Source organism: Lycium ferocissimum, chromosome 2 (genome assembly GCF_029784015.1).
Source record: "Lycium ferocissimum isolate CSIRO_LF1 chromosome 2, AGI_CSIRO_Lferr_CH_V1, whole genome shotgun sequence".
Taxonomy (NCBI): Eukaryota; Viridiplantae; Streptophyta; class Magnoliopsida; order Solanales; family Solanaceae; genus Lycium; species Lycium ferocissimum.
Genome location: NC_081343.1, coordinates 50119912 through 50141374, shown reverse-complemented (window position 1 = coordinate 50141374; position 21463 = coordinate 50119912). Strand labels below are relative to the sequence as shown.

At 35.2% G+C, this 21463-nt stretch overlaps 3 protein-coding genes across 5 annotated transcripts; 1 reads left to right on the top strand and 2 right to left on the bottom strand.

The window, feature by feature from the left end:
- Window positions 1-720: 720 nt before the first annotated feature.
- On the bottom strand, window positions 721-4757 carry LOC132042920 (coatomer subunit zeta-2-like). The gene is made up of 6 exons (XM_059433429.1): window positions 4603-4757; window positions 3101-3260; window positions 2373-2520; window positions 2200-2277; window positions 1146-1230; window positions 721-1021 (listed from the first exon to the last, which is right to left on the bottom strand). The coding sequence occupies exons 1-6, from the start codon at window positions 4603-4605 to the stop codon at window positions 962-964; spliced, it is 534 nt and encodes a 177-aa protein (XP_059289412.1). The 5' UTR covers window positions 4606-4757; the 3' UTR covers window positions 721-961.
- A 2089-nt stretch (window positions 4758-6846) lies between these two features.
- LOC132042910 (probable methyltransferase At1g29790) lies at window positions 6847-10895 on the bottom strand. The gene is made up of 2 exons (XM_059433417.1): window positions 9386-10895; window positions 6847-7235 (listed from the first exon to the last, which is right to left on the bottom strand). Exon 1 carries the CDS (start codon window positions 10518-10520, stop codon window positions 9399-9401), a length of 1122 nt encoding a protein of 373 aa, XP_059289400.1. The 5' UTR covers window positions 10521-10895; the 3' UTR covers window positions 6847-7235; window positions 9386-9398.
- Window positions 10896-12804: 1909 nt separating this feature from the next.
- Window positions 12805-19486, top strand: LOC132042893 (uncharacterized). Of its 3 annotated transcripts, none has more exons than XM_059433403.1 (7): window positions 12805-12944; window positions 13677-13742; window positions 13854-13906; window positions 14008-14072; window positions 18841-18932; window positions 19032-19103; window positions 19196-19486. In XM_059433403.1, the coding sequence occupies exons 1-7, from the start codon at window positions 12942-12944 to the stop codon at window positions 19232-19234; spliced, it is 390 nt and encodes a 129-aa protein (XP_059289386.1). In that variant the 5' UTR covers window positions 12805-12941; the 3' UTR covers window positions 19235-19486. The 3 variants fall into 3 exon arrangements, with proteins under 3 accessions (XP_059289386.1, XP_059289393.1, XP_059289390.1); XM_059433410.1 differs by having other exon boundaries at window positions 12825-12926; XM_059433407.1 differs by lacking the exon at window positions 12805-12944 and adding an exon at window positions 12976-13066.
- Window positions 19487-21463: the final 1977 nt, after the last annotated feature.

The following is a 21463-nucleotide window of genomic DNA, read 5'->3' as shown; positions in this document are numbered from 1 at the left end:
ATTGTCAAGAAGCTTTATCAAGAAGATCACAAGGTTTGATCTCCTTCTTTAAGCTATTTTATCTTGTCTTCTAGATTCCCTTTATTAGTTTAATAGTCCTTGTTTCAGAGATGCTGTTGTAATGAGTAGTTACACATTATGTGCTAGTTTTTGATTCTAACGTCTGAAATTTGATGTCAAGTACTTAACTCGTACTATTAGTTTTCAATTGGAAGAAATGCTTCATTCAGGAAAAAACACATAGTATTATTATTAAGATTGTATAAGGTCTTACAACTTGTACAAGCAACTCCATTTGATATTTAAATTGATGGAAGTTGGGGCAGAATGAATCTCATGTAGCAGAACATGAAATCTGGATTTCTCGGCAACGTGTTTCGTTCCATAGGGGCACGGGTGTAATTCTTTTCATGGGGCAGCACAGCGGGTTTTACCACTACTTTGATCTCATTGTTCCATTTTTCGTCACGGTAAGATATCCCTTTCTTCTTTATATATATGAACTGGTCTACGCTCTAGATATCTCTGGGTATTAAGAACTTACGAATAGGCGGTCGGAAGTCGAATATGGATTGTTGCAGTTGCTGGGTTGGTTTGAAATAGGGTGAATGGTGTTTCGTGGCTGGTAGGTAATGGTAGGGATGTAGGGCACAATTGCTATTAGCATTATAGTAAGGGGGACAAGAAAACAAAAGCATGAAAAGAGTCAAAGACACTATATGAGCCCAAAATCCACATTGCAAACGAGTTCTTTCCCCCGCTCTACAAAAGAATCAAGTTTGCATTACATCTTAGCGTGTCCAACAAAATCCAAACATTTAGAAACAACAGACTCGACGTAAGCTGAAACTTTAAGAGCCAAAATACATGCAACTTGATGCTCATCGATTAGTTCATTCAGAAGGAAAGATATATGGCCTTGCAAGACCTTGGTTTCCTTATCTTTTGTCGACCCAACAAATCATTTGAGAAGAGACCTCGCTAAATGTTCTCGTGCAGTTGCCAATGCTTGACTTATAGTCTGTAGAAAATCACAAAGGACATGTAGTGAAAATATGAGTTAATTGGACAGGCATGGTAATTAATGAAGCAACTATTCCATCAGTTTGAAGGACCAAAGCATAAGGAAAGAGAGCAATATTCACCTGCTCCGACAGAGGTGCCCCAGAATCCACGCTATTGCTTGCCACTTTCCCGGCAATAACATTTGCATCCGTTTCAAGAATAATACTACAGGGATAAGAAAGTGAAATGGAAGATCTTCATAAGATTGTAAGTTAATTAGAGGTAGTTTCAAATTCTTCATCAGCTTAGTTTCCTATAACTGAAATTGAGAGCAAGATTAAATGCCTGTGTTCTTTTCCATTCTCTACTTCAAATCTCAAGGTCAAACACACTAATAAGTAATAAGTACTAAACACGGTATGTCAAAAAGCGTATGAATTCTTAAAGCTCCATAGTGGAAGCTTGGGATGGCTCAAGAAGTGGACTTTGTGAGTCTAAAGTAACAGGAAAGTAGAACTGCTTGACTAAGATCAATGAACATATACTGTCAAAGAGAAAAGCTACTCGACCCAACTCCCACGACGCAACTTATCATAAAAATGAAGTCACTGACATATAAAAAGGGTAGCTAATAGAGTGACTATCCAAAATAATGGGTGTGATGAACTACCATCTATATATGAATCAAAATATTAAAAGCTAAGGAAATATATGTCCACAGGTTACAGGCTTAATAATTGATGTTTCTTTCTTTTTTTCCCTTTTGGGGGTTAAGTATAATGAATATGGGTCCACTTAATGATTGGTCGCTATGCAGTAATCTTCTAGCCTTCAGTCTGCTAATTGAGCACAACGAAAAGGAGCTCATAAGCAAATAAATAGATGTGGAATATTTTGGACGTAGCACTTAAGAAGTGTCTTATGATTCAATAATCAATTGATCAGAAGTCTTGTCTTAATCAGTCTCCAGCAAAGAAAATGTCTTGTTAACTTCACAATTGTCTTAGATAAGCTTTTGAAACTCCAATTCTATAACTAGAAAAGAAATAAAGGATTCTGACATGCAGTATTTGTCAAACATTGAGTAAAAGTTGCAGCAAAAATGGTAAGACAAAGCAAGTTCAAACAGAGATTGTATATTCAGAATTTGAAATAAACAAAATAAATAAAATAATCATGGCACGATTCTCTTACCCGCCATCAACAATTTCATCAAGACACAAAAGAATAATGTCCAAATTTTCAAGTGCCTCCCTCTTCTCTACATTGCCCCTAAAATAAAAGGCATTTGCAGCAAGATGAGTACATGAAGATGAATATATCAAGGGATGCATATTGAAAAGGAAAAGACTGCTCTTGTAGACAACCTAAGAAGAATACCAACAGCATCAAAGAATCCTTGGAGCACACTGGCAAGGATTATTTCATTTTCATTGTCACTTCCAGTAACAAAGAAATGAAGATCTTGGGCAAACTTGTAGACAACAATATAATTATCAAACATTGTTATCTCCGCTGCAGAAGAAGTAAGAAGAGAGATCAGAGAGATAAAGGTTGGCTTTCCATCACTAAGTTAGAGTTTCAGATGCAAAAGAAAGGGGGAACAAGAACCAAAATGTAGCAGAACTGCTTAAGCACAACGGCATTCTTTCATGACTCCAATTCAGTCACTGGCATTAATCGCTGAGTAGGACTTCAGATTCATATAACTGAAGACAGTCAACTTCGAGAAGGGGCATGCAAGCAAACAACACAAAACCAATTCTTTTAAGATTATTATTATCAACCTACCCACCACTAACGATAGTTCCTACTTGGTAAATAAGCAAAACTTCTAATAGCTTGTCTTTGTTCTTGGCCCTTGATTTAAGACTCTACCAGAAGAGCTTTATAATAAAATTCTATGTTTGCAGAGAGCCAGAGAATAGCAAGGCATACTGCATAAGATAGTACCACAAACAACTCTATTGCAAAATGGGACCTAACCAACTGGCTGGATGACTTTTGCTTCTTTTGCATGTTAAAAGGGAGATGATTTTGGAAGAGCACGACCAAATATAGATAAATAAAATCAACAGTAAAAGAGAGATCATACCTTCTGCCCTAGCATTAGTCTTTTGAGTCTTGGCAAACACAGCCTTCTCAAAAGCTTCCTTTGCAGCATTTGTTGGCCAATCATCTGAGAAGTAGTTTACAGCAACACGCTTTCCATCGGAATCTAGAAGCAGAATGTTCTTAATTGCAGGGCAGGACTCCTGCAAAAAGGATTAGAAAGACATTATAGCAGGATCTTTTGTCTACAAATCCATATTATAGAAAAAGGGATGAATTTCTTTTGCCACTTCGTAGAGAAATAGGTTAAAAACATATATTGCCACATTTAATATATATAGAAGTCATCCATGAATTGCTTGTGGTTCTATCTATCAATGGTTCAAGTTTAACCGTGGTCCCAAAATTCCAAAATACACTCATTGTTAATATTCTCCTTTAGTTTTCTGTTAAATCACAAGTGTAACATAAATCATATTCACAACTACAGCATAAACAAAGCTGCCTTCCCTTTTTCATGGCCTACATAACTATAAATGTCGACCAGCAACTACCTTGCAAAACAGATAATTCCAAACAACTTAACCCAGAGTTTTGCTCTGTGGCCTTTTCTCTTTATTCTCTTGATGGAAAACCCTCACTATTTGAAAAAATTCTTCGCCTCACATCATATGCCCCATTATAAAGTACCACATTTCCTGCTTCCTTTTCTTTTTGTTTTTGATAACCGTGGTGTCTGGACCAGCTTGCGCGCACCTCGACTAATTACACAGACCTCTCACCAACAACAGGTACTACGTAACTCTGTGCACCAAGGCTTAGATGGATGGGAAGAAATCACCTAGTGTTTTTGCCTCCACTTGGATTTGAACCTGAGCCCTCATGGTTCTCCTCCCACTTCATTGACCACTAGGCCACACCCTTGCGTGCTACATTTCCTTCTTCTTGAGCAAGAGTTTCTATTCTAATAAGATGAATACAACATCCTATTTCAAGGCAGAGGCGTATATAGCATTATGGTTATGGGTTCAATTAACTTTAAACGCGAAGCATAAACTAACTAAAAGTGCAATAAATAGTAGAGATGAGCTCATAACTTTAAAAATATAATGGATTCAATGTCAATAATCTTAAAATTGAACCTATAGAGCTTAAATCCTGGATCTGCCTCCATTTCAAGGAACATGAAACTAAGATTAAACCCAGATAGCCCTTAAATGTTTCAGTGTTTGCAGTTCAACATAAACATTGTTTTTCTTCCTTTTGTTAATTATTTCACTTTCTTCAATTGTTGGAGAGTTACATATGCTAGATCTGAATGATATACCCTCTCAATTTTATCTCCATATAACAAACACTAAAAAAAAAAAAAAAAAAAAAAAAAAGTCACAATCAAAGAGATCATGGAAAAAACAGTAAGCCAAGTATAGCAATTGAACTAAAATGAAAACCGAAAATGCATAAGTTTTTCTACAAGTGATAACTTCAACCATAAAATACGTAAGATCAGTGAGAGCTTGTTTTGAGCCAAGAAAAAAAGCTGACCATTGTGAGTGAGAATTTGGGGGATCGCTCGACAGCAGAAACGCACGCCGTAGAGAAAGGAGAAAGGCACCTATTTGCTGTGGCGTCAACCTCGGTATTTACTTCTTTTTTTTTTTTTTTTCTTTCTTTTTTTTTTATAAACTTTTTATTTGTAGGCGTTACAACTACCAAAACGTATAGTTCCGCCAAACTTATTTATCCATGTGGCCAAAATATATTAGAATTTATACACTGATTATGTGTTAGGTGTATAAATATGTATTTTATTTTTATGACAAAGAATCATGCTATTCTTTTCTTTTAAACAAGATGGATAAAATGCCCTATATATATATATATATATATATATAAAGGTCATATTTTGTAAACTAAATCACCTAAAAGTTTGAAAATGTAATTTTCCCTTACAACTTTGTGAGAGTTCCTTTTTTTAAGTTTCTTGTTGGGAAAAAAGTTCAAATGTTTCCCACTACTACAAGAAATATCTGAATTTTATTAACCTGTAATATTTTATGGCTATACATATCTTTACTATTAGCAAATTATTTCGTATTTGTTTTTTCTTTTAATGGAGTTCTAGCATCCGACTAGGTAAATCACATGTGACAAAAGATTTCTAGATAAAGGTCTAAGAGGGTGTTTGGCTAAGCTTATAAGCTGGTCAAACGAGCGTATAAGCATTTTTCGAACCTTCTGATTTGGTAAAAAAAAAAGGTGCTTATAAAAAATTTAAAATAAGTTTCGTCATAAGTTGGCCTCCCCCAACTTATTATTTTTCGTTTATAAGCACTCTTGGCTCAATTCAAAGATTTTACTATTCTATCCTAATATTATTTTGTAATTCCTAGAATACTAGAATACCTTACTTAAAGAAAACCCCTAACCCTCTCCAGCAAGTCACTCTCTCACCATGTTCAAGACATCTCTGCAAATACAACAATTCCTCGGGCTTACCATCGCGAATATAACAAGATCAAGCTCTTTCTACATAAAAAGCCTTTGCACGAATTGATTTTGGTGACAAACTTTTATCTCCACGTTGCGGTAGTCTTGAATAGATATGTAGACGATAGATGGGTATCAATATTAGATGAAGATGGCCGTCCAATACGTAGTGCTAAAAAGTCGATGTAAACTAGCAGTTCTTTAATTAATGTTAACCAAGACAATAATTGGTCTAAGAGAAATTAACATATGGCCTGAACACATATGTTTTCAACAATAGCATTATATTAAAAAATAAATTGCATGTTTGTTCCATTCAAATATTTTTTATGATTTACCAAAAAAAAAAAAAAATTGTGTACCATTTGAGAGTTTAATTAAATTACTAATTATTTCATTATAGCTTATGATTGTATTTTAATTTATAATAAAATAATTTATATTTATAAAACAATCTTATCTAATTAAATTTGTATTGAAAATAAAAATGCGGCATAAATTATTTTGTATTTTGAATTAATTTGAAATTTATAATCTTGTAAAAAGATATTTCGTACAGTACATAAATATTGTTTAACAATCTTTCTGTAACTCCATTTTAACTTATAACAAACTTACGAAAGAAAATAATAGCTTAAGTAATAAATTCAAGGGGAAGATGTCAAAAAATACTTACCTACGACATGAGATATCCTAATTTTACCCGTTATGATTTGGTTCCACTGATACCTTTTCGTAAGCAAAAGGTCCCGTATTTAACCATAAAAAGAGTGACCCTCAGGACTTAGCTCAATCGGCAAAAGTTGAGTGACTTGTGACTGAGGTTACAAGTTCGAGTCCCGCACCGAATGAACTAGGTCTAGTATTTAAGTGGAAAATAGCAGAAAAGCAGGTCCAAGTTCCGACGGTAGTAGTTGATCCTAAGGGGGCTCCAAATTAAACATTTTCTTACATTAAGGTAATCTCTTCATTTTTTGCTTATATATATTTGTAGAGGATCTGTTTCCAATATGCCTTTCCAATTAATTCTAAACATTATTTTGGTGTACAACTTTTGTAGTTTATTCTTCTGTTATATATACTCAAAAATAAAACACATGGCTTTACGGGTGCCATCAAAGAAGAAATATGCTACGACTTTCTTGGATAAATTGTACTAATTGTGAAGTGCAGCTTTTCATTAATTCACACTGTACAAAAAACAAAGTTAAAGAAATGGATACCAAAGCAGAAAGCAAGAAAATCCATTAATTAATACTAGTTTAAATAAGGAAAGAAGCAAAGAACTCAGCAATCCAATTGTCACAGTAGCATCACTCTTTATAGATGGCAGAGGGGATTGCAGTTATTTTTCACTATCCTGCAATATCTTTACAGCTATAATAATCATTTTCAAACCTCCAGCTCTGTTCTCTCTACCAAATTATCCACTTGTATAGTCCCAAATTCAGTATAGATTACACCAAACTGACAAATGAATGAAGGGAAATAACTATCTATTAGAGCTGCTACTGTTGTTTGCTGCAGACTCTATTTCTGCGGTGCACAGCTTTCTATAGTTTTGATCCTTAAAAATTTTCTCACACCAAATGCAGACTAATCACATATCTCCATCTTGAGAAGGAGAGAATATCTTGACACAACGTAGCATTTGGCATTGAATAATCATCGACATCTAGCAGTGGTATCTGCAAAATAACCAAAAAAAAAAAAAAAAACTAAAATTTAAGACCTCCTAATCAAAAGCAACCTCGAAAAGGATGTAGAGAGATAATCTACTTGAGCAGCTTTTAGAATGATTCAATCTGGTAGCAAATCACTTTAGAGCCAAGAATCATTTCCCATCACATTAAGGAAATAATGATTTCTGTTATTCAAGTCAGTATTAATTGTCTGTTCTGTTATCTATCAGGTTTTCAAATGAAGTATATGGCATGCAGTTGGCATACAAGCTAGACGGGAAATGTAGCACCACATGACAGTCATATAAGGGAAATTTGTTAATCATCATTCAGGACTGCCTTCACTAAGGGTCTTAATGATCACTTTGAGTTGTCACGGGACCTAACTGGACATTAAACATCAATTGCAGGATGGTACTGTGTTTAATTGAATGTTAAACAATGAGACGGTACCGTGTATGATATTAATAAACTTGTACAATCCAAGAAACAGCTAGAAAGTGCACAAATGACATTCAAGCAAATTACAACTGAAATATGTTGGAAATTCAAACAAATATAACAGCTGGAACTTTGGCTGCTTAGCTTATATAGAAGTCGTGTTCTTCTCATACTCTCTACTTACATGCATACCCTAACTTCCAAATAATGTAAAAAAATTGAAGCTATCGCTCCGTGGATTTAACTTTTGGATGAAAAAGTCAAGTGCTTAGCGCATGACACATTTTTCAGCCTTCTGAGGGTTCAAAGTCCGTTTTCATCTACGTATATTTTTGGAGAGGATAAGATGATCAATTGACTCCAAAATCTATTGGTTACCTCTAACATTAATATAAATTGTTAATTTACTATTATCACTACATTCAGATGATTTAGAACTGCACATATATAAAGAGGTAATGGGTAGATTTTGGAGCTAATTAATGAATCTTATCGCCTATAGAAATAATTTATAGACGACAACACACTTTGAACCCTCAAAACATCTGAAAAAAATGTAAGGCACATGACTTCTGGTTAACGTAAAATTTACATTGTTAAGGGAAGGTAACATTTTTGCAGATCATTTTTAAATTCGGGCACTATATGCATAGTTCAAAAAAATAGAATACAGAATACACGGCCCTTATAAATTAGCTACCAAAGCGCAATTGGATCAACAAATCATGTAAACCTCTACCGGAGTTAAGGGGCTGGACATAATGGACAAGTCAGGGATCTCTTATTGAGAATCTCATTTAAGAGGCTCATCTTGAGAGAATTGTGCAATAGCAAACTTGATAGGTTCTGGAACGGCAAGAGCTTAAATTGACGGAAGAACAGCAAACCTAGATATCGCTGCAGCACTTTGGTCCAATATGAAGATCTGACAAGAAAAAGACACAGTACAAAACTGAAACATTTCACTTTAAGCAGCCAGTTTCTCCCTCTAAGGCTAAGTGCATAGGAAATGCGCTTGAGAAGATAGCAGTTCTTACTGGAAAAAAGACTTTTACTGAAAATCTAGAGTCAAACTTTTTATCCACAGGATAAACCTGAAGTGAGAAACAGCCATGCGGGTCTGAGCCATCTCATAATTGAGAATCTAATATAGTGGATTGGTGGATCTCTACTTAATGAGTAATCAAGTGTGCCAAGAAACAAATCTGCCGAAGACTCATTTTAAAACAACAGAAGAAACTGGATAATTAAGGAAGTTGGGTAGCCTCAAAAGGTATGAAGAATACAACCATATTTACTTCGGATCAACTAAAGCTCTACAAGTCATGGAAAAGTTTGAAATCTGATATTTCAATTTCAAGCTACAATTATCCTTAAAAAGAAAAGGGTGAGTGTGAGTGAAGCAAAAGCATTAATTTCTTCTTGCAAATACGCAGTGTGCACCAATGAAGGTGCATATTTACTACAAATGTAACATCTTCAGTAGAGAATAAAGACAGAAAGCTCTGAACTTGCATTACTTGGACATGATTTAGCTTCTTAGCGACACGCGAGGAGAATTTGATTACGTCTGTTAGGTGCTTTAATTAGTTAAGTGCCAGGCCAACAATAATAGGAGTACTAAACTACTCTAGATCTATCACTACTATCAATATTTCTCACTCCAACCACTAAAAAAATATATGATCTCATTCTCAGAGAGACTAAGAGGCTACCTGGAATAGATGATCATCTTGAAACTGGCTTCTGAAGAAGAGCCGTCAAATAAACTTCCCCATTCTTCACACCACTAGCATCATTCTTATTTGCAACTGCCCACTTCACCTTCTTATAGTTCAATTTCCAGATCAAGGGTTGAAAAACCTTAACAAGATCCTCTCTTTTACTAAAGAAATGATCTAACCAGAGGTACCCACCACCCCTCAAAACTCTATCAACATCAAAAAGCAAGAACTCCATCATAGTCAGAGGAATCCACCTATTCACAGCATGCCCACATCTCACAAGATCCACCACCCCATCAAACACAGGCAGCCTTTGCTGCAAAGGCACATGTAATGGCACTAATCCCCTAAGTGCTACAGTCTCACTATAAGGGGCACCAAGATTCATTGTTGTGGTCACAACAGTCACATTATTCAGCTTCATTTGTGCTGCAAAAGTACCTGTACCACCACCAATATCAAGTGCCAGCCTAATCACACTTTTTGATGACTTAGTTAGCTGAAGAAACTGTGGGATTGGGAGATCTAGATCTGATTTATAACCCAAGTATCTTGATTGCTCAACTTTCATATCAAATCCCATGTTGGGATTAGACTTAGACAAACAAGAAAAGCTCTTACAGGAATAACTATTCCACAACAAAGCCTTTTCAGGAATTGTAGAAAATGGGGTTTTAGGTAGTGAAGTGGGAATACTAGAAGGTGTTCTTGAGAAACATCTCCTCCTTGGTAAAGGGTGGCAACCTCTAAGGATAAGTGACTCAGCTACAGAAGAATCTGAGGGGCAAAGTGCAAAAGGTGTATAGCTCATGTACTGATGAAGCAAATCAGGATTATCTTTACAAGAAGAAGCAATAGGTGATAGATGAGTGTAAAGTAAGAGGTCAGAAGGAATAGTCAGTGAAGATTTCTTGGTTTTAGCAGATGGAGGAGTTTGAGGTTGGAGGCGCGTGAGGTGGTTAATGGTGGCGCGTATGGTTTGAAGTTGATGAAGAAGGTGGTCAGGTACAGGTGGAGCAACAGGGGGTTTTGATTGGATATTAGAAGAAAGGTGATACAAAGATAGAATGTTGGTAGCGACCATAGCTACCAAAAGAAGCAAGTTTAGTCCCATTGTGAACCCCATTTTTTGTTTTTTCGGGTTGCTCCTGCAAGATTTTCTTGGTTGCTGATACACTTTAAAGAGTGTAAAAGATCAAGAAAAGCATAAAGTTTAGTGCTTTATGTTACTACTACCGACACAGTGAGGTTTACATTAAATGTAGGAGTTTTGTATTTAGATCTATGAACAAAGACATCTTTTTTTAATAATGTGTGAATGTTTTGTTTTGATCTGAGATGTGAGTGGCCAATTGGGATGTGGACTTGTATTTTTTGAGTCAATATATTTGAACTTGGTGTTTCAGCAATAGTAGTATTTTACTTATTCATGTGGTTTGGTGAATCTTAGATGTGTTATTATAAAATGATCAAGTGGAGTTTTGGAGGCACGTGAACATGGGATTCTTTTCATTTCTACTCCACATTATTGCTCGCGCATTCTATTTTTAGCTTATGGGGATATTTTCTAGAGTGAACACCTAATGTTTCATGTAACTTTGTTAAGGATCATTTGGTTCCAAACCAATTATACATGAATTATAATCCGAAAATGATGAACAAGCTTAACTTTCTATATATGAGAGTGCAAAAGTTAGTATCAATATTTTCAGATCAATTTTGAAAAATTATTGCAGGTAACTGGCCAAGTTAAATGAAATTAATAACTTAAAAAATAAGACAAATAACTTCATGTAATTTCTTTAACTTATTGCCAATTCTTATGGTTTCTTGGAAGTTAATTTTATGTTCAATATTAATTCACTAAATTCAATCTAAGTTGTAACTAAACTATTAAGTTTTTAACCAAAAAAAAAAAATATTAAGTTATATCATTCGATTACATTTGATTTCAATTATCTATTTAAGCTATTAATTTTTATATTTTAATTTCATCCAACGTTTAATCTTAACAAGCTATTGTTTGCAACAATTTTTTGATGTGCGGAAAAATAACTGCAAATCACAAACAAAATATGTTGAAATTGAGATTTTATTGATGAATATTGCGGGTACAAATCTGTTTATTCCATTGATTCTTCTCTCCGATGTATTTGATCTCCAAGAACGCCAGACATTATTTGATGCCTTGATCTCATGGTGAATATCCAATTTACAACATTTCGAGGCAATTTCAGTTTCTCACCGAGATTTTTAAGATGTCTTTTTAAGGGAATATGTGTCCCTTTATATAGGCGTGAACTAGAGGGTAAAATAGCCTCCAAGTCCTAACAAATATTGGACTCAACTTGTAGAGTCCCACAAATTTTTGATGTCAACAACTACATTTTAAGTTTAGTTGTGACAAGTCAAACTTCTAAAGATAAGTTGGGATTTGCTTAATATGTCTTCCGAACGTGAATTTTTTACATCTTGTGAGTGTCTAAAATTACTTTTAAAGTGGTTAAATTTACAAAAAAAAAAAAAAAAAGTATGGCCCATAAAAAGTTTTCAAAATAAAAAAAGTATCTTTCAAAGATGGAACTTTTCCTTAAGGCATAACTTAAACTTTGCCTTATAAGGCGAAGTTTATGCGCTTAAGGAAATCCTTGCTATATGGGGCATAATTTTGTTATCTGCTTAACTAACGATGATTAACTAAACTATGTCTTAGGAAAAATTTACTCCTTGGAAACTTTAACTTTTAATGCGGATCTCATACTTATCTGCGCTTGCGAAATTATTTTTATTTTTGCTTGAGCGGGGGTTTGAGCTTTGAAAACTTATTTTATACTCCTCCAGGACCCACCATGTTATCGTGCTTGTTCAATATATTTGCCATTAATGAATGATTACGTAAATAAGAGCGATATTATGGGAAGATTCTAGAGATATAGGGAGGTTTCCCTTGGAAGACCATTTTTAGAATTTCATGGATTTGAGGAAGTCATTTGGAATAACAATTTGTAGATTTCATGGGCTTATTAGTAAATATGTAGGACTTTGTATAATAATTATTATTTACATCTTTTTTAAATCCGATAAATAGATTATTCATTTATGTAACCATCAAGCAAAATCAATCGTGTATAATAAAAAGTTTATTCTAAGAATTTCTCTTATTTTTCAATTACTATTCCTTGCTTAAGATAAGAAATGGTGCTTTAGGACTTGGCATAGCAAGATCGTGAAATTGTTGTCTTGAAGAACGATGAAGCGAGTTGTCGCCGTAGTAGTCTTAGTTGAATTACGTGACATTAAAGATCGAAAATGAGGCGTTTAAATACGCAAATTTGAAGCAAAATTTAAAGACCACCCCAAAAGAAGGGCAATCGCAAAAAAATGTATAAAATTGCGCCCTTGGTTGGGCTGGTTGTACAAAAGGAACACAAAACAAAGTGCCAAAGAGGTTGGGTTGTCACTCAAAAATCGCGTCTTCAAAACGCTGTGTGTCCCTCTTCTTCTTCTTTTCCCATATTTTTCCTACAACTTCGTTACTTCCCAAAAGATGGTAATCTCACATACCCCCTGTTTCTTTCTGTACGCTTTTCTTAATACAATTTTGGATGAATGCCATTTTTGTAATCTTGAAGACTATTTCTTCTCTTTAGGGTTGTAGCAGTTCCAAAAATGGTTACTTCTCTTTGTTTTCCTTACTCGCTTTATGTCAAATTCTTGTATTTCATCTATATTGAGTTATGTTTTTTTTTTTTTCGATATTCATCTTAAATTTGTTAACTTTTAGGGTTGTTCTAACTTTTTTGGGACAAAGATAACTGGGATTGTATGAATCTGTAGTGGGAACAGTGGCTTAGTGTAACTTGGGCTGAAGTTGGTAAAGAATTGCATTTTCTTTGATTTCTTTTTTAGGTTTTACCTGTAATGCATAAGGATTTTGTTTGTTGACTTCTAAATTAGTTTATCAATTCTAGCAAAGCTTTATTGTTGGACTATTGTTAGAATCTAAGTTCTGCGGACTCTTCACTTTCGATGCCGCACCCGTGTCGGATTTTCCAAAAATACACTACTTTGGGAGAATCCGACACACACCCGTTAACATTTTTGAAGAGTCCGAGCAACGTAGGTTAGAATCAGTGGTTAACTTTGAAGCTTGTTACCTTGATACTTTTATGAAAATACATTTACTTGGTCAAAAGAAAATAAAATAAAAACTGAAGCTTGAAAATTTATGATCTGGTCTGTGATGAGAGATTGATTCCTTTTCTTTTGGTAATAATTGTAGGCTGACCCAGAATTGGAAGCTATTAGGCAAAGGAGAATGCAAGAGCTCATGGCTCAACAGGGCGCGGTAAATAGTGATCTCTGTATCTATACTTTCTGTTTTTGGAGTTGAGTTGTTATACCTTGTCAAGATTTGAACTTCACAATATCTTCACTAAAAATAGTTTTGGGCAAATAGGGAGGAAGTCAGCAAAGCCCTGACCAGCAGAAAGCCCAGGATGAAGCTAAAAGGTTTATTTTCTTGTAGCTCATTTGTTCGAAACGTTGTCATCCTTAGTAATGTAGCTTTCGCTTTCAATATTTGATATCCACTATAGAAGCTATTGATGTAGGGAGGCTGATGAGCGAAGGCAAGTGATGCTTACTCAGATTCTGACTTCTGAAGCAAGGGCTAGAGGTAGGTGCATTTTGTGAATTACTATTTTCCAAATATTTGATGTCTTAATTTGTATGGCTTAAGAACTGGCTTCTTGTTTTTTATATTTAATTTCGTGTTTATATCTAGATATATGTATATCTATTCTTGGTAGATTGGGTGGAGTAGTTAATTTCTTAATATTCTATTTCATCTCTTTGAATCTTCAGATTAATCCACGGTAGGAGTCTACAAACTTCAGAAGCATCTTCTTTGAAGTTAACACTATTTTGATAAATTAAACACTTTCTTATGTAGTTGCTGGTCTTTAGAATCTACTCAACATCATTAAGTAAATGTTAAAAGTCTTTTCCAGTGATGCAACTTGTCTAAGTCTTCTAGAAGGGTTAACCAAGCCCCCACAATTGGTATATCTTTTCGACTCATAAGGTTTATGCACTGACTTCAGTTCATGACTTACATAAACTTACTCTAATACTAGTATGTATGTAATTCTTTTATAAATTTAAGTAAATCAAAAGATTTGAAGACATCTGCTTCAAGTCTTTGAAGAGTCCGAACAACATAGACATAAAATGACCTTGTGTTATGCCCCCAAACCAGGGAGTAGGGGGTGTTATTGAGACCTGACCTAGTTAACTGGCCTGCTGAGTGAACGCTTATTTAGCTGACTGAATACTATTTAATCATACTTTTAAGTCAAAGAGACAAACAGTAATTATACTGGAAAAGATGCCTGTATGCCTCCCAAAACATGTTGAAACAGAGTATCTGAAAACCCACTAGCTAAGTAAAAATCACGAGTCTCTAAAAGAATACTGAAAAATACTTGCGGTGGGAGAGTAGACTGACATTTCCCTGTACATGGTGACAGTTTCACGTACGCATGGCACTGTGTGAAATCTATTTAGAAAATGTTTTATCAGTTAAACCAGTTTTAAGAATATTTTCAGATATCGGTTTTAAGTAAATTCTCAGTTTGCCAGATTCAGTTACAGTATCAGTTCAGATTTAGTTATGAATTTGCAAATCATCGTACTTCTCTGTAATTCATGTTTTCCTCGGTATGTCTTGCTCCACCATCTAGGGATACTCCACAAGACTTCGGAGAACCCTGTAAGTCGGTACTTAGCCCGCGAGGGCCCACTTCTTTTTTGGATGCAGACACAGATACCACTAAGCCCAGGTCACCAGTTAGGATCAGTATCCAGCTCTCGACTATTCATTTCATGGGAGAGGTTACTCAGTCAATTCAGACAAGTATTCTGGGAAATGTGCCGAAGACTTCTCTTTTTTAAAAGATTTTTTAGTATTCTTTTAGAGGCTCATGACATTGACTTAGCTAGTGGGTTTTTTTCCCAAGATATTCAACCTGACATGATTTAATATATTTCCGACATTCTTTTTTCAGGATTACTATGAGTGTGCCTCTTTATCTTAAAAGCATGTTACATAGTATTCAATCAACTAAATTAGGGTTCACTCGGCGAGTTTGCTAGGTCGAGTGCCAACCACGTCTTACGCCAATTTGGGGGCGTGACACAATGCCCCCTTTTCTGCCTTTTGCTCGTAGAATAGCATAGCCTGTCCCCCTGTTTGTCCAGATTTTGACAATACCAGATTGTCCCAATTTTCCATTTTAGCTTCTTGTACATATATTTTTTTTTTTTTTTGACAATGTTAACATAGCTTCTTGTACATATTAGCAATTCAACTTTACAACTAAGAATGTATGTTGTGGTGTTTCTTGAGGGAAAAGTTGCCCTAAGTTTGGTTTTGAAGAATATATATAGGGAAAGTTGTATCACGACGAGTGAAATTAGTCTTGTGTTCCGTTTTTGTTGTATGTGGTGTGAATATAGAACTGTTTGTTTTTGATAATGATAACATTTATATTAATATACACAGGTATACTACACAGAATGTGTAGTCCCCCTCAAAAGTGTTCACTTACAAAAAGGGTTCATATATCCTTCGCTAGTTAACTTTTTTTTGATGAAGTAAGATGTTGTCATTGATATAGGGCAACTGGAAGGTGCCATAATACAGAAGCAAAAGCCAGAGGGCTTTTGAAGCAAAAAACATTTTAGTCTCCATTACATTAAAGCTATACTAGTACCATGGAGCTAACAAAGTCCAAAAAACTGTCAATGCTATTAACAGGAGTAAGAAAATTCCAGCTAAACAAAAAAACTAAGCATTTAGCCTTCAGTGAATGTGTTGGAGTTGATAACCCATCAAAACACCTGCGGTTTCTTTCATTCCACACGACCCAAAAGATGACTGCTGGGATCATTTCCCAGACCTTCTTGATGGTTTTGTCAACTCTCCAAAAAATCCAGCTAGTGTAAGCCTCCTTAATGGTCCGAGGAAGGTTCCAAGATAATCCAAAAATTGATAAGAACAAATTCCAGATATCAGAGGTGACAGGGCAGTGAAGAAGTAGGTGATTGACACTTTCTAAGCTTTGGTGGCATAGATAGCATCTGTTAACTAGTGAGATTTTCCTTTTGCAGAGGTTGTCCTGAGTTAAGGCTGCTTCCTTAAGAGCTGTCCAGGTGAAGCAGGAGACTTTGAGTGGCATTTTTGTTCTCCAAACATACTTCCAGGGCCAATCCTCAAGCACACCATTATGAGAGCACAAAACATTGTATCCTTCCTTGACTGTGAAATTCTTTTCCTTTGAACTTCCCCATAAGATTCTGTCTGGCTCCTGATCAGTAAAGATGAAAACCTCCAGTGTGGCTAGGAGAGCAATCAAATCATTGATCTCCCAGTCATTTAGGTTCCTTCTTAGTAAGGGCCTCCAAGTGTTGTCCTCTCTATTTTGAGCAATAGAGGAGTCCTTGTCGCTGGCAATAAGGAATATGCTAGGATAAGAGTCCTTCAGTAATTCATTTCCAATCCACCTATCTTTCCAGAATTTCACATTCAAACCATTGCCCACTTTATAAGACATGTTCTGAAAGAGGGCTTGATATCCTTAGCTAGTTAACGAACTGCCTATAACAACAAAAATATCTTCAGTTTGTGTTAGTAACTCCTGTTTACACCAAAAATAAAAAAGGCCTAAGCAATTCATCTTGAGCTTCTGAATATTGCAGCTCTTGTTTTCAAAACATCTCTGATTCCTTTCTGCCCATAAAGAGTCCATCTGGAGATCCAATTTGACTGCGGGAATATTAGATCGAGTCTAGATTCAATACTCCATGCTTTATATATCTGCATGCAAGTTGGTTGATTTTTGCGGGTTCTCTTTGTCGAGTTGAAACTACATAATCTAATCTGTGCTGGAGTCAGTCAACTAGTAAGTATAATGTTTTACAGTTAAACCTATCTATAACAGTCATCCGCTATAATAACATTTCACTATTTTTTTCTGAACAGTTAACATATCTATTATCAACAAAGAAAATAGACCAAAGGTGTACTTTTCAGTAGTAATTACTAGTAGCAGTTAGAGAAAGCAAAATCTACCACCTACACCCCTATAAACAATCTAGAATACTAGCTAAATCCTCTGCCTCTTGGGGGAATTCATGAATACATCAAAAATAGAAAAACACTAGACAATTCATCTTCAATTTCTGAAAGGTGATACTCTTATCTTCAAAACATCTCTGGTTCAGCTCGCTCCAGATTGTCCACCGGATGCAAAGTGGAACAATCTTTCATCTCTCCCTGTGACCAGAAAAATTACCATCTCCGTTCCAGCAAGCCAGAACATCAAGGCATAGTGCAATTGAGCCCTCTCAAATTGATGAAGAACTGCCAAAGTTGTTCAGTCACTTCACAGAGAAGGAAAATTTTTTTTACTATAGCGGCCTAGTTTTCCTTGAACTGACTTTTGTATTATGTTATATTATATGTTCTCTATGACAGCATCTCGCTATATCAGCCAAAAAATATACGGACAAATGACGCTATTAGAGAGGTTTGACTGTACCTTGGAGCTTAACAAGCTGTGTTGCTCGGACTCTCCAAAAATGTAGCCGCACCCATGTCGGATCCTTCAAAAATGCACTACTTTTGGAGGATCTGACACGCACCCGTGTCCATTTTTGAAGAGTCCGAGTAACATAGTTAACAAGTGAAAAATATTTTTCCTTATGATGGTGTTTTACATCTTCAACATATATAGGCTCATTCATGATTGGTGATGCATATTTGTTGTCTTGAAGTGATCCTTCCAAGAAAAAGAAATGGAGTTCTGTAGATCACAGACATTCTGTCTGTAGAGGTTGTTAAAAATCTCCACATGAACACTTGTAGATTTTACCTTACTTATAAAACATTAACTCTCTTGCAGAACTGGATATTATATCCTGTCTTATCTAATGGTCGGGTGTAATAGTTCTTGGCCAAGAAATTGGTTATTGCCTTTATTTTGTTATGTTGTCACTCTATTTTTTTTTTAAGTAGTTACTCTATATACAGCTGTTACTTTCTCAAAAGAAAAAAAAGTAGGTACTCTATATGGTTGATCTATTGCTCTAGTTTGCAAAGATTATAACCAGAAAAATTGGTAGTCTTTGCTCTTTCCATTTTTTAGTTTTTTCGGCTTTGTCTTGCCATAACAACACAATGAAGCAATATCTCCGGAATTCCATTCTCTCGTCAGTCTCATGTTATAAGCAGTTATATAGTGTGAGATTACAGGGATTTGTGGGTTGGGAGTTATAAATATTAGCTCATAATTCTGCAAGTCCCTATTAAAGTTTGGCCTCTTTTTTCTTCTCCTCACTTATTATAATGACCTGTGGTCTGGATCTCATTTTTGTATGCGCAGTTGCTCGAATTGCTCTTGTGAAGCCTGACAAAGCCAAAGGAGTGGAAGATGTTATACTCCGAGCTGCCCAATACGGGCAGATAACAGAAAAGGTAAGTTCTGTTTCTTATTTACTTCTTTCCTTTAATCTTTTCCTTCTATCTGATTATGTGTCCTTACTGCCTTGGGTGGGATGATGTTTACATATGCAGGTTTCTGAGCAGAAACTTATAGAACTGCTTGAACAAATTAACACCCAAACTACGAAGCAAACAAAAGTAACAGTAAGTCGCTCTTCTGCTCAACTTTTTGATCCTTTTTGATTTTTAAAGCCGAGCCTGAATCTTCTTGCATGCTTGTTCTGACCACTTCTCAGATCCAGAGGCGTCGCAATGTTCTTGAGGACGATGATTGAGTGATTCGGCATATGACAGGCATGATAATATAGTGCTCTATTTGTAATTTATATGAGATGCTTGATTGTGGTGTGTATTGTAATACTCACAATTTGTCAAACTCGAGTAGGAGTGTTCATCGATCGGTTTGGTACGGTTTTGAAAGAATTCGATTTTCAGTTTCAAGAATGTTATACCGATATCATACTAAATTTATTATGCGGTATGGTTCGGTTTTTTACTTATCGATTTCGATTTTTGTGGTTCGGTAATTTCGGTATGCTCTTAAAGTTATGTCTTATCAACCAAATTTGGTCTAGACAATTAGAACTTAGTATCGTGATTCATGAATTGATCTTTTAAAAAACAAATTAAACCAAAACGTTAATGATACTTCAGTCTAAAATAAAAATCTCGTTCTTAGTTCGAAAAAACAAAGAAAAATAATATCAAACTCAAGATTATTAGAGATCAAATGTCACAAACTATTAAAATTTAAAATGAATATGTTTGCAGGTGTTGAACAAATTTTACTTACCGTGGTTAATAGTAAATAAATTGCACAATAATTATAAGATATAGCAAAAAAGGTTATTGTTAGCAGAAGTAGCAGAGATCATGAACAACAGTTTATTAGTCACATAAAGAGTGTTGGGTGTTTATGTTCACCTCAGCCGAAGCAACGCAGCAGTCAAATTAGCTTCAAAATATATTTGAACCATTGAGATGTATGAGCACTGTGCATATGTTTGGTACCAATGTCGGTGACTTTCTCATACGATTATATGCCTGAGAATGACATATCGGTTCAGTGTTGACGATTAAGGTTTTCTGGAAGGCTCTCTTTTGTATAGTATTGGTTGACTAATTATTGTTGCTCAATCTTAATCAAAGGGGGTGTACATAACTGGCCAGATGTAATTTGCGGCAATTAGTGTCATTTTCAGGAATCTGTTGCCCAATTACTATGACGTGTTTTGGGTTCTTTCTTTAGACATGGAGCAATTCGCTGGATATCGTCTCACCTTCGCTACTGGCTGGTTGGTTTTCAGTTTATGGACCAAAATTTTCCTACACCTACCGCTATTTCATTACAGAATAAATTGCTGTTCTAATGGGCCCCTTTAGCAATCAAACTTATACTTTGTGTTTAGTCATGCAGGTATAAATTGTGAGATATTATAATGCGAAAATATAAATTGATGCCCTGCAAAAAAACTGTTTGTTATTAGGGGCAAAAATTAAAGATGCCCTGCAAAAAAACTGTTTATTATTAGGGGCAAAAATTAAAGACCAACACAAAATAGGGAATAAGTGCCGGTGACCCCTATTTCATCACTTCACCTATCAAGCCCTTAATATCTCTCTCTTCCTCTCTCTCTCTCTCTCTCTCCAATCATAGCCTGGAATTCAGCTATCCGCCACCGAGTCCCTCCATTGTTCTTACTTCTTACCCTCTCTATTCCCTTTTGATAATAAGAAGAAAAAAAAAACGTTTGACCCATTTTAGAGGTTGTAAAGTTCTTTGTACCTTTCTAAATGTATTCACTTTTTGATCTCAAGTCACGAGTAGTAGTCAATGTCTAATCTTCTCAAGGTACAGATTTTTAATAAAAAAAAAGGAAAAATTATGAAAAGTTGAAGTTTAAAACGAGTATTCGCAAGTTAAAATTAAGTGTGAACATTAATTTTATTTGAAAAAAAGTCGGGAGTGAAAATTATCAATTTACTTGAGAGAATTATAACCAAAAGAAAATTGTTGACTTTCAATAACACCTTCACATACTGTGTTATACAGATTTACCATGTGAGGGGAAATTCATACAAAAGTAAATGCACAAAAGAAGCTTAGAAAGTTTAACATTTAATATAGATTTTAAAAAAAAAATTGATCTTATATATATATAATGTAATTTTCAGGCGAAGGAAATTCGAATGACCCCTTCCGGCCCTTCGCTTCACCATGCATACAGTTTACTGGCATAAGGCACATTGTCCCCCCTTGTTTGTTCTAATAAGAGTGTTGGAGGCTGACAAAGATGCAACTCGTTTGTTAGGCTAAAAAAGCCATTATGTATTTTGGATTATAGCCCTCTTATTTAGCCAGAACAATCTTATGCTAGCAGTAATGCCAGATACTCCAGTTGTAATGATGCATAATATATATAAATAAATAAATGCTTATTTTACCAACAAAAAGATAGGCGCGTTGTCGATTTACAATCAGTTGCAATATTCAGTACATTTGA

Excerpts from the sequence above, each read along its gene's own strand:
- LOC132042920 (XM_059433429.1), bottom strand. Across the intron at positions 2,521-3,100 it reads GACTAATGCTAGGGCAGAAG|CGGAGATAACAATGTTTGAT; the intron begins GTATGATCTCTC and ends CTTCTTCTGCAG. Across the intron at positions 2,278-2,372 it reads GCTGTTGGTATTCTTCTTAG|GGGCAATGTAGAGAAGAGGG; the intron begins GTTGTCTACAAG and ends CTTTTATTTTAG.
- LOC132042910 (XM_059433417.1), bottom strand. The coding sequence starts at position 10,520 with ATGGGGTTCACAATGGGACTAAACTTGCTTCTTTTGGTAGCTATGGTC.
- LOC132042893 (XM_059433403.1), top strand. Across the intron at positions 14,073-18,840 it reads TTCTGAAGCAAGGGCTAGAG|TTGCTCGAATTGCTCTTGTG; the intron begins GTAGGTGCATTT and ends TTGTATGCGCAG. Across the intron at positions 19,104-19,195 it reads CGAAGCAAACAAAAGTAACA|ATCCAGAGGCGTCGCAATGT; the intron begins GTAAGTCGCTCT and ends ACCACTTCTCAG.